This window comes from Solea senegalensis, linkage group LG15 (genome assembly GCF_019176455.1).
Source record: "Solea senegalensis isolate Sse05_10M linkage group LG15, IFAPA_SoseM_1, whole genome shotgun sequence".
In the NCBI taxonomy this organism is placed as follows: Eukaryota; Metazoa; Chordata; class Actinopteri; order Pleuronectiformes; family Soleidae; genus Solea; species Solea senegalensis.
In genome coordinates, this window is record NC_058035.1 from 4,176,247 (window position 1) to 4,193,094 (window position 16,848).

The 16,848-nt window shown below is 42.8% G+C and overlaps 1 protein-coding gene across 6 annotated transcripts in view; it reads left to right on the top strand.

The window, feature by feature from the left end:
- The window catches only part of ctbp2a (C-terminal binding protein 2a), a 75,227-nt gene that overhangs the window by 36,038 nt on the left and 22,341 nt on the right, over positions 1–16,848 (top strand). The window contains exon 1 of one of the 6 annotated variants that reach the window (XM_044045544.1): positions 39–2,728. The exons of 2 other annotated variants lie outside the window; for them this stretch is intronic. In XM_044045544.1, coding sequence (XP_043901479.1) covers positions 490–2,728 — 2,239 coding nt within the window. In that variant the 5' untranslated portion in view covers positions 39–489. Of the gene's footprint in view, positions 1–38; positions 2,729–13,163; positions 13,264–16,848 lie in introns of those variants that run through there. 3 more of the 6 variants (XM_044045543.1, XM_044045542.1, XM_044045547.1) reach the window with 3 other exon arrangements.

Sequence of the window (16,848 nt, forward strand, 5' to 3'; positions counted from 1 at the left end):
AGTAGTAGTCCCTGCCCATCCCAATCTATAAACCAACCTATCCCCTCTTTTCATTTTTTTTCTTTTTTTTCTTTTTCCAATGAACATTTGACCATCTCAGCCATGCGTCCTGTTACATACCCATGGAGTAGCCGTTCTAACTCAGAGTTGTCCTGTGTTTTTGTAGCTTAGTGCGATGTGTTTGTATGTGGTGTCCTTTTTCGTCGTGCACTACAACGCGACATGACCAGAGATTAATTATTCAAGGACTGCCTGCCAGTGACACCTGATAGCACGGACTTACAATATTACAACCTGATATCAGGTGAAGTGGTTGACACTGTTACAGCTTCTTTTCTGCTCATTCACCTCCTACATCTGTGTGTTCTTGTTCTGTAATGCTACAGTACTGAGTGAAAACATACTTTTAGAAGAAATTTTTCCTGTTTTCATCTTTGGGCTGTTCTTCCTTTGTTAACATTTTGCAGCTTTCTCTTTTTTTTTTTGCCAATGCTCGTCACTAACAAACAGCTGAGTCTTGGTCGCTCCCACAGTTGGGACACATTAGGGGGGAATGAGGGTCAGTGGGACAAGGCTGAAAGTGTCTACGAGCAGCAGGGGAGAGTAACAGGCCGGCGGAGCTCTCTGTCATACGGAGAGGGAGTTGCGTGGTACGAGCCTCCACCAGGGGTGCGTCCCCCTGACCTGGATTTGAAACGTGATCTGTACACCTACCAAGAGTCTCCTTACGGACAGGTTTACACAGAGCGACAAGACCCACGGGGGCTGAGGAAGGGCTCTGTGCCGGATCTAAACCACTACGAACGAGCACTGATGGCTCACAGAGGTTCTATTCCACATCAGGATTACTATTCCCATGACCCAGCCATGACTCCTCGAGCACCTGAGGGCTTTTACCGGCCGGAACACCAACCTCCGCCACCTCACCCACATCCACTTAGTAGGTCAGGCTCTCATTTTGGGATAGCACCTGGGACTCGTGCTGCCTGGGATCAAGGTCAGGGAGGGAGAGCAGGACCTCAAGCCCCTTCATCGCCTTTACCACCTCCTCCCCCTCCCCCAACAGCTCATGAGTTGAATCGGGTTTATAGGGAAGCTGGTGCTGTAACTGCTGCCAAGACGATGCCAGATGGCCAACAGCGTCTACCCTCCCGAGATCCATCTCCTGCTCGCTATGGTATGGAACATATGTCTCCTCGGTATGCCACTGAACCTCCACCGATGACCGGTCAAACAGTTTATAGTGATGTTAATGGATGCACACTGGATCCTCAGCAGCAGTCTGCTACCTGTCTAGTTGTTGATCCTGCAAGTCAGGGTATGATTATGAGGCATGAGACAGCCTCACCCCACATTGTTCAACAGCAACAGCAAATACAGCAGCAGCATCAGTTACAACAGCAACTCCAGCAACAACAGTTGCAGCAGCAGCAACTTCAACAACAACAAATACAACAGCAGCAGGTACAGCAACAGCAGATACAGCAGCTTCAGCAACAGCAGTTACACCAGGAACAGTTGCAGCAGCATCTGCAACAACAGTCTCTGCCACCTCCACCCATCATGCCCATGTCTGACCCTAACATGCCTATGACAGCTCCACTCCCTGCTCCCCCTCTCCCAGTGCAAACTGCACCAGTTGCCTCAGCTACACCTGTTCATGTAGAGACTGTTCTGGCTTCTGCTCCACATCCCTCAGCTGCTCCACTACCTGCTCCTCTTCCTGCACCTCCCCCCACAGCCCCACAGACGCCTTTGCCAGTGGACCCCAAGAAAACAGTTGACCCCGAGTTCCTCGCCCTACTGCGAAATGAGGGCCTCTCTGAGAGCACCATATCCTCTGTTATTCAGCAGGGATTTGACTCCGCTAGCATGCTGGCTGTTATGGAAGAAAATGATGTCCGCGTTGTCGCCCCCAACCTAGGGCAGGCTCGTGTACTGTCTCGCTTGGTCCAGAACTATAAGCGACCACCTGAGGCGACCACCCAACCTCAAACACCCATGCGAGGTCGCTCTAGTAGCTTCAGCCATCGCTCTGACATCTACCACCACCAGCAGCAGCACCATCAACATCCATCACACCCTCCACAGTCTTTGACCATGGATCCTCAAATGCTGCCCCCACCAACACCTGGGGCCATGCAGACCATCTCTCCCAGAATGGGTGAAGTAATGGGTAGGAGGCCCAGCAGTGCCCCCTCTCAGCACCTGATGGAAGCATCTGGAGGCTACCCAGGCCAGCCTCCTCGCTCGCCAGGTCCATATTCGGGAGCCATCATGCCCGTTCAGTCCAGACCCATGTCAGCCTATTCTTCTGGGATGACAATGCCAGGGATGCCTGTGCAGGGTATATCTATAATGCCACAGCATATGACTGGGTCAATGCCTGCCATACCAGGGTCTTTCCACTCCATGCCACAGCAGATGCCTGTGTCCATGCCAGCTTTACCACAACCTCCACAGCAGGTACCCAAAGCATATTCTACCAATTACACAGTGCCCATGGAGCTGATGAAGAGGGACAGGAACTTACTGCCATTATCACCAATGCACAGCCCTCACCCTAGTCCTCAACTGATGCGTAAGGGTGGGGGACCTGCATCAGACAACGCCCTCATCCCTGTGGGAGTACAAGTTCAAGGCCAAGGTGCCCTGGTTGCAAACCAGAAGCTAAGTCGACGCACGGGTCCACCAGTCATCGTGTCCACTATGGCATCTCCAGATATAAGTAAAAATTCCTTCTTTCTCCCTTTACCACCCTCATCAACTGCTGTTTGTTTCCATTTCTCCATCATTTTGGTCTCGCTTTATTTTGGCTCTGTCATGTGTTTTTGATAGATAAGAAAATCTATTTGTGTAAGAGGTCTATCTTTTTGGATGGCATTTGCCTTTCCTCATTGTTTTTAATAGATCCACAAGGCAGAGTTGCTGCTTTGTTTGAGACCTTATCATGATGGATATTCCTAAGAGTCATTCAGTATATTGACAGCAACAGCCTGTGAACTGGTAGTTGCAGGCATTTCTCTGGAAAGAAAAACAGGGAAGTGATTCATCACAATGATTTTATCCTTCATTGAGGTGAATCATCAATAGTCATATCAGTATTGTAGTAAAACAGTAATGTGGGATGTACGGTATTTAGCTGAGGGTGTTGAGTAATGTGCGATGGTGTTTGACCTCAAGAAAGTCACACGATGATGGTATTTCCAGAGCATTTTATCTTTCTGGGCAGTTCTGTCATTTGTTTTCTCAGTCATGTGTTTATTCAGATTATCTAAATCAGCAGAGCAAAATCTCAATGCTTTTCCCCGAAACTGCTGTCAGTGTTATGTGTAACGTATTTCCATTAATCTAGTGCAGTCCTTTTGACAGAATCACATATCACCCCATTAAATACAACACTACAAGTTCAGCGATGAGGCGCGATACAGAGGATTTGGAAGGAACAGCTGTCAGCACCCTCTTCTGATACCTTTTTAAATCTGAACATCTGTGCGCGGTCTTAATGTGACAGTCACTACATTTATGTGTGAACAGTTCATTTAGTAAGAATTCCATAATGGGAAAAGCCAGAAACTGTTTGCAGTCGTGTAAGCCATCGTGATACACGGTGTACCTGGAGTTAAACTTGATCAGAGCCAAGAAAGCATAGCAGCATAGCAGCTCTTCAACTACTTCCCAAACGTGCTGGTCTTGTACATACAGGGTGTCTTAGGGCAGTTTGATAATGAGGGAACATTAGTAAAGCCACATGAACTACACAGACTTCCTTCAGTCCTGCTGCTGCCAATTTTGACCACTGATCTCTATGGAATAACCGCTTTCTGGTTTCCTCATATGTCACATCCATCCTGCCACTGTACATTTTCATTAGGGATGGCAAAATAATAATTTTTCGTGTCTTTTATGACTATCTGCTGGTACTACAATATCAGTCATTTTAGACCTTTTCAAGCATCAAGCTGTTAACAACACATTTGTTGCAGAACTAAACTATTTCAAAGACATAATTCTCCAACTGTGTCACAAATAGTTTTCTCCCATAAAGAGCAGCCCACAACATGATTCCTGACTAAAATGCTATTACTCATTTTTATTTACACTTTCACAGTCTATGCATAGTGACACATCTTTGTGGTTTGTATTGGATTTTACGTTTGTATCTGTCCGATATCAGATCCAGTGATTTTGACCGCTCATGCCTAATTTTCATTTTAATCTGGGACACCATTTATGAAAAGCATTTTAGCTTTTTACTCACAGCTTAGAGCTGAGTTGTGGCTACTAATAACGACCAATCAGGAGGCGCACGTGGGTTTTTCATAGCCAGCAGCATTTTCACACATTTGTATTTTTAAAAGAAAATGTCATGCGGACGTAGCCTCTACATGTTGTAGCCGTAGTCTTTACATGTCAACTGGTGTATGGAAGCGCTCAGTTTGCCAAAGGTGTTGTTTATGTTTAGTTTGTACAGCTGAATAGATTGATTGCTTTAATTTCTGTTAAACACATTTGCCTTTGGATTTTTGCTAATTAAGTGGATTATTTAGGTATAATCCAGCCAAATAAAAGATGTTAGATTAAATCTAGATCTCCAATATCTTTCTCACCCATTTCTTGGCATGTATGAGCTGATTTCATCCCATTAGGACTTGCTAACCAGAGGCTTACTAGCAGCATCACTGGACGGATAAAACTGCATTATTGTGCCGATGTGTGATTGTTGTCATTTTCTCTGTGCAGATTGTAATGACATGATAGAGAGAGACAGGGGTGTTTAATCCTCCATTCCCACTGATGCACTAATCCACAGATAGTTGGAGGCTGCCTCCTGTTTTACTATGAGACTAACTTACTTTAATAGAGCCTGCAGGTTGAAATGGACCTAAATGGAAACCAGTGCATCCTGGGAACAAATATTATAACTGGTTTTTAAGCCCAAGGGAAGCCAAATCAATCACTTTCACATTGGTTAGCTGTTAGAAATAGCTGTTCATAGCACAACTGGGACACACGCACATGCTTAGGATTTCTTCATGTGTGCCGTTATTCACTGAGAAATGGGAAAGTATGCGTCAGACTTTTGGACCCCACCGTTCGTCACATTGCTAGTATACACACATACACACACAGACACAGTCAGCAGAGTGGACCTCATTTGCATGTAGCTGACATTTGTGGCTTTTGTAATTTCATCTGTTAATGGACACTGCCACAAAGCTGCACTGAAAGCATATTCCTAAATTGTATGTTGCTAGGCAACATGAGTTTTTTTGTGTTAATCGTAGGCAGATTTGCCTCCGGTTAAGGGGTCCATCCATTGTTAGAAAACACGGCAAATTTATACATTAGGTGCCCCTCTTTTACAAAATGGCTGAGCTCATGCGTCAAAAAGAAAAAAAAGTATTAATAAATCATGTTAATACACTTCTTTTCATGCTGGATAAATTAGGAGGCTTTGCTTGGGAGGCTTTGCTTGGGAGGCTTTATTAGACCCAAGAAAATGTGATTCAGCCGCACAGTTAAACATTTATTTTCATATTTGCTCAGGTCAGCAATTTATATTTCTAACACTGGCAGTGAAGCATTTTGCATTTCTTAAAAATCTCGCTACAGTCATCAGTTTGTAATACTCCAGTTACACTGACTACCTGGCTTAGACAATTGATTAATCTCAGCAGTGAGTTGCAGCTAAGTTATTTCCCCAAATATGCCCCCGTCTACCTTTTGTGTTTAACTAGTACTCTCCACTCACTCTCCATCTGTTTCATTGGTGCAGTCACCGTATATGTGACACTGTGGGACTCTGCAGAGTGTACTGGCTCTCGTCCGAGGACTCTGACCAAAGACGGATGTCTGCTCAGGTCATTTTTGTCCTTCGTGACACACAAGCTGTGATTTTCTTCCATGCTCGGGAACTAGCGGGATGATGGGGAGGGTAGAGGGTTACAGGATATTAGTTGTGGAGATGGCAGATTATGTATTAACGTGGGTGTATGTCGTAGTTACAGGCTGTTGTTACGCTGAGTGAGGGATTAAAATTGCTATGTTGCTGCAGGGTGGGGGGGGAGGGGAAGTGGGCGATGACAGCTGTCAGTCAACTTTGGACCCGATGTTGCATCTCGACATTATGAGGGTCAAACTTTGGCCTCAATCTGGGCTGGAGACTCGGTGTGTCCCACATAACCTCATGAATTGTTAAGAGCATTGGATTTTTATCATAAATATATGCTCAAGACATTGTCTCTGCACTTTCACTCTGCAAAATTCTGACTGTGTACACAAAATACTAATGCAGAAGAAATATTTTTTGAGGAAACATCTACCCAGTGAGGTGAAGTGTTGCAGTTTGTAGAAACCTTAGAACTTTAAATCAACCTGTTTTCACATTTTGAGTTTATTTTGGATGAATTCAGCAGCTATGCAGCAGGATCTTTTGTTGATGACACATTTTTGACTAGATTCTGTTCCTCAGAACGTTGCTGGTTGAGTTTATTTTATGACTGAATTTAGTATCACAAAAATATGGTTTGTCAAAAGGAAACGTTGAAATAGTTAAGGATAATTGCCATAACATAACCCTGTGGTTTTATAAAAATGTGTCATCCCACTACTCTATAGTCTGCCTGTTTATAAAATGATCTTCCTATGGATGTAAGTGTTTCTGCTCGGTGACAGTATAATGACTTCTGTGGAGGCAGAAGGCAGAGCCTGCTCTTTACTCTTCGGTGGATTTTCTTTTCCACTTTTTGTCTTCCATTGTCTCTCTCTTTTTCTTCTCGCTCTATCCCTTCCCTTTACTCTCGTTGTATAGAAACGTCTTTGTAGGGGATGATCTGCCTGTGATGCTCTTGGATCACATCGGACCGAGTTTGGGAGGAAAAGAAATTAGCGGTAATGGGAGAAATATGCTTCTAAACAAACGTCATGTATCCAGCTCAGCAGATTCGTTCACGACTGTGGTCGGGAATTACAGACTCCATCAGCTGGGAAAATGAAGGGAATGAGAAAAGCAAGAGATGGGAGGTTTGATCCCTGCCAGAGACAGTAGAACAGAGGGGATGAGGCAGGAAAGCCCAGGAATTGGAGTTAAATAGAGAATTGCTTTAGATTAGATAGGGGAAGACTGACTGCCTGAGAGGGAGCGAGCCTCAAAAATGGGTGGAGGAGTATAGAAAGGAGATTATCTAAATTGAAACCCTGTCATGCCATCTTGGAGCAAGTGTAGGAGGGAAGTGGAGCAGTGGGAGGATGACTCCAGTCCAAGAGTTTGTGGCTTTTTACTCACAAATGTAGCAACAATGGAGGATTAATACTGTACATATTTGCAAATTGCAAATGGAATTTTGCAAGTTGCAACATCTGTTAAATCAGCAATCACAAAATTAAAGCAAATCTGCTTTTTTTTAATGCTGTTTCTTTTCATCTTTAAAATGAAATGAACTTCTATATCAGATCTAGTGCTGTGTTAGCAGATGTAGTAGTGTATAGGGATGGGTGTAAATTCATACTAGGTGACAGCAGCACTGGTCAGCTTGAAGGTTGAGGGTTCGATTCCCGCCTCCGCTAATCTACATGATGACGTGTCTTTGGGCAAGACACCTAACCCCATATTGCTTCTGAAGGCTGTGACAGCAGCTTTTGAATGGGTATGAAAAATGTGTGATAGAAGCCTGACACATATAGTAGATACTGTATGAATGTGTGAGTGAATGAGTGAATGGCAAAACTGTAGTGTAAGGCAGCTTTGAGTAGTCATCAAGGCTATATAAATACAGACCATAGTGGTTGCTCAGTGGTCTGTTTGATGTTTTTTTTTTCCCGCTCTTCAGTCGCCCCCCTAATGATGATGAAACTGCCAATGTCAGGTAATTAATTGTGATGTTGCTCTGTGTTGTTTCCTCCATCCATCACGATGGACCAGCACTGGAGGGTTTGTTTCATGTGTAAAAATGTAGTTTCAAGTGAACAGGTAACACTTAGATTCTAATGCTCCATAATAGTCTATATAAACATGAGACAGCACAGCGTGTTTGACTACATTATCAAAGCTGAGTCCATTACTTTAAACAGTAAAGTAGGCGTGTCGGGGGGAATCGATACAGTGAAATATCGCGATATTTTACGTGGCCATATTATATTACTTTTGAGACACCAAGTATCGATTCACTGATGTTGTAAAATAAACATTAAACTTTTTTGTGGATGAGCATTAAAAAAAATAGAATTGACGTCTCAGTCCACTAGATGGTTCTCTAGTGGACTATATCAGTATATCGCAATACTAGGATAATATCGTGATTGTATCGTGGTGTCTCTGTCGATTCTCACCCCTACAGAAAAGCCTGCCCCCTGGTGGTGAGTTAAGAAGCACACTCTTTGTCCTCATCTCCAAATTAAATTTAAAAAGTATTGATAGCATTATTGATACATCTCTAGTGAAGGGTTGCAAAATGTAAAAAATTTGAAACTTACCATGGAATTTTAAAATGGAGTGTTTAAATATGAATGCTATTCCTCCATTACAGGCACATAGCACTCTAGGGAGCCCAGATATTACAAAATGTCAAGTATGATATTGTTTTCATGATATTATGAGGTAATTCTTATTAATTCCCATTGAAAGTTCCATGGAAAATTTTGTTTCCACCTTCCATTGTTGTGTATATAACCCATAGTGAATAATACTGGTGTGGTGCTGTTTAGAGAAGCTGGACCTTGAAAGGCAAAGTTTACCCTGTGAGACAAAAAAAAAAAAAGCTCTTTCTGGCCCGTTTGCTGCATCCTTTCTGGGAGACTTGAAGTGATTAACTGCTGGTTGTTGGAGCAGAGGCGAGGGAAGGACAGAGGAGGTCACACGCTCAAATATTTGTGGCTCAAAAGAGGGGGAAAAAAAGGCTCCTATTTTCCTCATCAGAAAGTTCTCTCCTCTCCTTTGTGCCAAAAGGGGAGTCACCCTGAATTATTCATTTAGAGAAAATGAAATCTTCACAGGTGTTAAAGAGGAGCTGACTACATTCTCTGTATATGTCATAGATGTGTGGATGTGTGGTCTCGGTGTTTCTCCTGTTGCGGGGACTTTAAACTGTTCAGTCAGATTATGGGAACTTGTAACTCGTACAGAAAATCATTGCAGTTCAAGGTGGAGGTGTTTAGGGTGTGGTTAGGTTAAAGGTCAGGGGTGTGGGTTACAATTAGATAGGTAGTTATTTAATGTCGCCTGAAATCATAGAGAATAATTGACTGTGTGTGTTTGTGTGTGTCGTACAAACCTATCTTTGTGGGGGCGTTTTATTTGGGCACCTCAACTTTCAAGTGCTTTTTTTGGGGTTAAAACCTGGTGTTAGGGTTAGAATTGGGTTTAGGGTTAGGGTAGAATGAATCGAAATTTTATTGAAATCCCAATACAGCCTAATGTCATTTTCAAAACTACAATTTTAGAGTAATTATTGTCTTGATTTGTTTGTCACAGATCTGCACAAATATCACACAGTAATCATTTTAGAAAAGAAGAAAATAAGAATAAAGATGTAAAAATTCAGATCTGATACCACAATTAGATGTTTATTCAAAATCGTTCAGCTCTAATAGGGAATGTATTATGTCTAATATGTGTTCTAACTAAGATATAAATACAAGTTTATGTGTTTCCAGCATAAACAGCGACCTTGTCGGGACCAGTCGTCCCTCATGGAGACCAAAACCTGGTCCCAATGAGGCAGATCCTCATTTCTGGGGAAATGGTTAAGTTTAGAGCTGATATATTGAATTGTGGTTAGGTTATGGGCATGAACTGGTTGTGGTTAAAGTTAGGGATGATGCTTTGTTCAGGCCGTCTAGATGAACAAGTGAAGGAAAGTCAATGCAGAGTGTTAAAAGCCACAAACCTGTGTGTGTGTGTGGGATTTAAGGGAGTAGATATTTGTGGAGGTGCTGATGAATTTCATTTACACCCAGGGAACGTATACATTTCTCTGTGGGCATGTCAGTCGTGTTCACAGATGCCTGTTCCCACTCGGTCTATAACGGAGGTGTTTACTGTATATGGAAGGTATGATGTGATGTGATGGTGATAAGATAAAAGGAGATGAGACGTGATAAGATAGTCCTTTATTAGTCCTGCAGTGGGGACATTTTCATTGTCACAGCAGCAAAGACAGTAAAGGTATTAAGAAGATATTAAGAAATAATAAACATACTTTTCCACATGTGTTAAAGTACAATATTGAAAAATTGACATGTTTTTTGCCGTTTGATCAAACCAGAATTCGGCTACGGTCTGTAATTAAAATCAATTATTCAACCAACGCCGCCGCTGTTTTTCTTCCTCGTCTTCACCTCCTTTTTCTTTCTCTCTAACCAGGTTATTTGACTTAAATCACAGAGAAAGAGAGAGGTGGAGGAGGAGAGTGATGGTGCGATGCACAGAAAAGAAAATCCTAAAAAGAACTCATATCGCCCCCACAAAAAAAACAAAAAACCCTCAACATCTGTTGTCCACCTGCAGCTGTGCCATGTCTCATTCTCCCTCGTTTTTTTTTTAGCCTCCCCTCTTCTCTCAATCTTTTTTTCTCCCCCCCAGAATCTCATTTGTGCTTTAATCATTTGGCATCAGCGCACCGTGTAGATCACAGGAGGCAGATGGGATGGTGAATTTTAGAGGTCAAATTATACAGTAGGCGCCTTCTTTTCATGAATGGGGCTTTTTTTTTTTTTACTCCAGGTCTGGTTAGTGGACTCTGGTTACGCGCTGTAACCAAACCTCCTCAATGGAGCAGTTTAAACTCAGGACTCACTACATGTGGTGCATAAAACACACAATTAAAACCTACTTTAAAACACTGCATGTGTTTGGGTTTTTTTGTTTGCAGGGTTCAGATGTGTCTGAACTGTACTCATTAGCTGGCACGTTAACAGATGCTCGTACAGCGGAATATAATCAGCAAGTGTATGAATCTAATTTGTGTGTCTGCCCACAACCAGTTTCATTGTCTTCTTTAATATATTGTAGCCATAACTCTTGAGTTATCAAAGCAACAAAAGAAAGGAAGAAAGCAGAATAAATGAATAAATCAATCACAACAACTGGTCTGGGAACCATTTAACATCAGTCATGTGAAAGCAGTGTGAGCCTGCACAGTTGTTTAATAACAAAAAGATTCCAATTGGACTTATACCACTCTTACATTCTACTGTACTGTCTTTAAATGTTTGATTTTTATATTTTTATGTGTGCAATTATGTGTGTATAATATACTTATACACTCAGATTAATCAAAAACCCCTTTACCGGAGTTATTCTAGTATTTTTCGTACTCGCAGATCCAGTGGGTATGAATTAATGTGGCGAGAGTGCAAATTGTAACCACGGTGACCCTCAGATACCAAATAAGGAAGCTTAATTTATATAGTCAGCTTCCATGCAGCGACGTTCTCCCCCCAAAGCAGAATTAAACATAGCGATTCAAAGCAGTGGTGGCCATTAATATTAATATTACATATGTGGTCAAATTTAGGGACGGCGCGATACCACTTTTTCGTGTCCGACACCGATAACTGAAACTCGAGTATCTGCCGATACCGATCTAAGTCCGATACAGTCATTTTAGACCTTTGAAACACACTTGTGCCATTTCAGGCTATTCCAAAGACATAATTCTCCAACTGTGTAACAAGTATTCTTCTCACATATAAAGTGAAAGTATATGACGCCACCCCATAAATCTAATCCCTAATCGTGTTTTTTTATAACAATTACACACACGTATAGTGTATTTAACTTCTGCCAGTAAATCCTTCTAAATGTGACACAGTGGACCTTTAGATGATTAAATATTTGTGTGTTTTGCAAAGGATGGGACTTTGTAGATGTAAGTAACACACACACACACACATACACACGCAAAGACAAAACAGTATTAACGATGTCACCTCTAACTTTTATATCTTTACTTTTACTGTTAATACACGTACCTATATGTGAGAAATGTCCTTTGTGAGATGAGCGTGTGTGTGTGCTCTTAAAGGGCCGTGAAGGCCGGAACGCGACATATAAAACTGAAAGACATGGAGGGATGGAGGGAGTGAGTGGAGGAAGAGGAGGAGGAGGGAGGGAGGGAGGGAGGAGGGAGGGAGGGAGAAGGGGTGGGGGGTAATAAAGCGAGCAAAGGAAAATATGTTGAGCGAAGGCGAGAATGGAAGAGGGAGTCGTGCGTGTGCCAGGAGCGCTGCTGCACCTCTCGCTGTGAACGGTGCTCCTCGAGGAATTTTCTTTTCTTTTTTTTCTTTATTATTCTCTTTCTCTTTCTCTTTCGTCCCTTTTATTCACCTCCCTCTTTTATTTCCTCCTGCATAGCTGTGGAACCGGCTTGTTTTCTCAGTCTTTTTTCTTCTTTTTTTTTTTCATCTTTTCCATTTTATCCCCCCTCCCCTTCCACACTCTCTCTCTCTCTCTCTCCCTCTCCGTCTCTCTCCCGCTCCCTCTCACTGTGTGTCTTTCTGTGACTTGCAACAAAAGGCTAACAGAGTGAGCCTGACGTCTAAATGAATAGCCCAAACCTGCCGTGAAGGGAGAAGAGGAGGAGGAGGAGAAGAGGGTGACGGAGCAGTGAAGAGGAGGCAGAGGAGAAAAAGATACAAGTGAGCTGAAGAGGCAGAGACACAGACGAGAGCGTGGACAAGTCCTGATTGCTGGCTGAAGACGTAGAGAGATCCCCGGTCCTTTTTGGGGTTTTTTCCAGTCTCTTGCTCCTTTTTTTTTTCAGATTAAAGGAGTTACGGCTTGAATCACTCAGGCGGGTTACGGTCTCAGTTCCCACTCCCACATACTCTCCCCTCAGCCTCGGCTCTCCTGTGCCGAGCATTTTTTTTTTTTATTATTATTATTTATTTATTTTTGTCCTTCTTAACCCTCCTCTCAAGTGTACCAGTCGTTTTGGTTTTGGAGAAGGGAGAAATGGAGCTGCTGGGAGTGAGGTGACGAACGAGGAGGACGGACTTGGAAGCGAGCGAGAGAAGACAGCGGAGGAAGATAAGAGAGGGAGGGTGGGCAACTGGAGGAGGAGGAGGTAGAGAGGAAACAAGAGGATAACCCCGGGGCACACTGTGTGAGAATCCCCCACCCCTGCCCCCTGCCCCCAACGACGCCCACTTTCCTTTTTTTTTTTCTTCTCCTGCGTGTGTCCCTCTCCCTCTCTCTCTCTCTACATTTCCTCTGCCATGTGCAGCCCTTAAATTGAAGAATGTGGAGACAACATTTCCCAGGCAAGGAGCATGTTTCACATCGTTTACTACATACCGAGTGTGTGTGTGTGTGTGTGTGTTGTGTGCTTGTATTCATTAAGGGTAATAATAAAAGCTGCTGTGTGTGTGTGTGTGTTAAGGAGAGGTTATGAGGGGTTGGGGCTGGGAGGGGTTTAAATTTGGCTTTAAGGGTAATGAGCCGCTTATGTTTTTGCAATGGAGTGTGTCATGAAACTGTGTGTGTGTGTGTGTGTGTCTGTGTGTGTGTGTCTGCTCTGCACAGCAGCAAGAGGAAGGTGAGATTAGATGGTTGTCAGTCGAAGGGTCAAATGTCACAGGCGAGTGGACGTACGACTTGTGTTAACGGTCAATCTTGTGTGAGTGTGAACAGTGTTTGGTTTCACAGTGGCCATTTTTAACCTTATAGTTAATTTCTCTTTATGTTAGTGTTTGGTTAGTAGTAGTAGTAGTAATAGTAATAGTAGTAATAGTAGTTGCTGTCCTTCAGTCACACAGACATCATCGAAAAAAAAAAAAACAACCCTCAAATTCCACACAGCAGCGGTTACTGAACGTAAGGCCCAGACAGAGGCAAAGTGCTTGTACGTGTCCGTCCTCAAGGTCTGAGCAATTAATAATTTTCACATCTCAATTTAAAACGACGCAATTAGTAAATCCCACAGGCTGCAAATTAAAAAAGAAAATACAATACACTGATGTTATAGGCAGGCCGTATCTTATAATATGCTCATCTCATCTAATGCTATAAAGCAGGGCTTACTCAATGAGAATCCTCCGCATGTTTCACATGTTTTTGCACACCTGATTCTAATATTCAGCTCGTCATCAAAATCTGGTTCATTAGAATCAGGTGTGAATCAGGTGTTGATTCCCGGGACCAGGATTGGGAAACCCTGCATTAGTAGCACAGTAGTGAACATTTTTATGTGGTAATACTCCATTTTGTTTTGACTTAAAAGATTATATTGCAAATATATATATATATGTATGTAACAAAATTGCAATTTGATATATTACCCTAATCGTTCAGCCCTGTCCTTCAATATGTGAAGAACACGAAATACTTTTATATTACTTATATCCTGCAGAAATAGCACCATAAAGCATTATGTTTGAGAATGAATGTAATGTAATGCACACATTCTTCTTTCCAACAGTAGAAACACATCAATTAAAGCCTTTCTTCCCATTTTTACTTTCAATAATCAGGGGAGTATGTGAGGCAAACATTCTCACTGGAAGGTGGAGGTGTTGATGTAAGTCAACACCAGGTTGACATGAAACTTTGCGTTAATTGTGTTTTATAGACAGGGTGTGTTAAAACCCTGCAGCGCTGTGCATTTTTAACACATCTGATGATGTCATCTCATGTGTTTTAACCTTTGAGGCTGTGAGTTTTATAAATTGCGAGGCTTTTGGAGCTATGAGAGGGGAAAAAAAACCATGAGCCAGATGCTTTTGTGCCCAAACCTAACCACAGTTTACTTCCCTGTGCCGAAACCCAACCATATCCATAACCAGCAAATGCCTCTCATCACCCCTCATTTCCTTTAGAAGCACCACAAGGAACTCAAACCCCATTATGTTGATATGCTCCCTTGCCACTAGACATGTAAATAATGACGGGAATTTGTTTAAAAACGAGCGTTCCTCACTAAAAATGTTAATCCAGCTAAATTGTGTGGGAACATAATTTCCTGTAGACAAATGTTGGAAGAGCGCAAAGATGCCTTGTTTACTGTAAACGAAGTGTGATGAGTGTTCATGCAGCGGTAAACACAACTTCTACTGCATGATCCTGACCTGCACAGTCTCACTTTTGTGTGTGTGCGCATGCCAAGAAAAGCTGGAGCGTTCATTTGCTCTGACAGCTGCTTTTGTCTCAGGACCCCGCTTGTTTTTAGGCCTCGCTAGTGAAGCACAAAGGACAACTTTTAAAGGGCGAGATAGTGACGGATGGACACCCGTCTTCTCTCTCCCACACGCTGCGTTGTCACCGCAGTAATCTTCGCGGCGGCGTCCTCTGCTCGTCTCCGCGCTGCTTGTCGTACATTTTCACATGTAGATTCCACTTCCTCTCATCCTGTCTATCTCCCCGCACACTCGCCCCTCTTGGCTGGGTGTTTGGGTGGTGATAAGTTTGAAGGAGGGCAGGCAGGGGGAGGACAAACAAGGTCTTTGTGTGTCCACATAGTGGAACAAGAGACAGGCTGGGGTGGCGGCAGTGCAGCCGGGTGCTGATAGGGTCTGGTGCGGGAGCCTGGAGGAGGCAAGAAAAAAAAAAAAGGATTACACCTCCCCTCTTTTCTACCGATGCCAAGGAATCGTAAACACACTCAAGAAAGCAGAAACTCCTCAGAATACAGATGCCCAATTCTTGTTGATGTGTACCCACACTGTGTAACCGCATTGCTGTTTTATTAAATAGCATGCGGGTGGACATACATGCCCTACCAAGTGATAGAAACTTCAGGTTTATTAAAGTCAGCCAGCTCGAAAACATCACCTCTTATAACATATATGTATATGTGTATATGTATGTATATATATATATACATATATATGTGTATCTATATATACATATATGTACATATATGTATATATACATATATGTATATATACATATACATATATATATGTATATGTATATATATGTATATAGACATATACATATATATATATATACGTTTGTCACATTATCTCACCATAACACTGCCTTTTCTAACTGGAAACCTAAGTGGCTAACTCTCCAGCACCAAAAGTCCATTAAGAAAATCAGCATTTCTAGCTCACAGGAACATTGGAGCTGCTGGTCTGCTGCTGCCTTGTTTGGTAAGTTTGTCACTTAGATTAATCTGTATTAAAGATTTCAAACATAGAAGTCACAAAATAACACATTTTAACTCACTAGTGGAGGTCGCAGTGGATCAACGACCCATGTGTGCTGTTGTGTAAAATCACTGATTTTCTGAATGGACTTTGGTGTGGGGGGAAAGAAACGTCAGTTTCCAGGCAGAAAAGGCAGCTAATGATGAGATAACGAGGTAAATATATTAAGATGAGGTCAAAGGCATGTGTAGATGTTCTTTGATGAGTTAGTAGCATCTGTCTGAAGCACACAGTGCTGTAAATGATGTGTCAGAACCACACAGAAGTGGAGTTTGTTGGCATCGAGAGCTGTGAACACGTTATGAGACAAATCTGTGACTGTCACTGATCATAAATGCTGCTCTCTCAGTAATGAACCGTGTTGGATTCCAGAGGGTCTCCCCGTGAGATGCCACAGAGAATCACCAGTGCTGTGTGTGTGTTCATGCCACACACACTACGGATGGGTTGCCAGGTTGGATGGGTGGCCTGCACATTTCCTGGTGGGGGCAACATTTCATGAAATCAAGCTTTTCCTTTCCCATTGCTGCACTTGCCACAAAGAAAGCCTGCTGGGGTATCGTCTCAGCCTCCGCCCCCCTTCCTCTTGGACTATCCCATCACTGAAGCCCCCCCCCAGCTAGGGAGTTGCTAGGTAACCAGAACCAGCTGTTGGTCTTAAGCCCGTTGAGCCCGATTTTGGCTGAGTGTCAACTG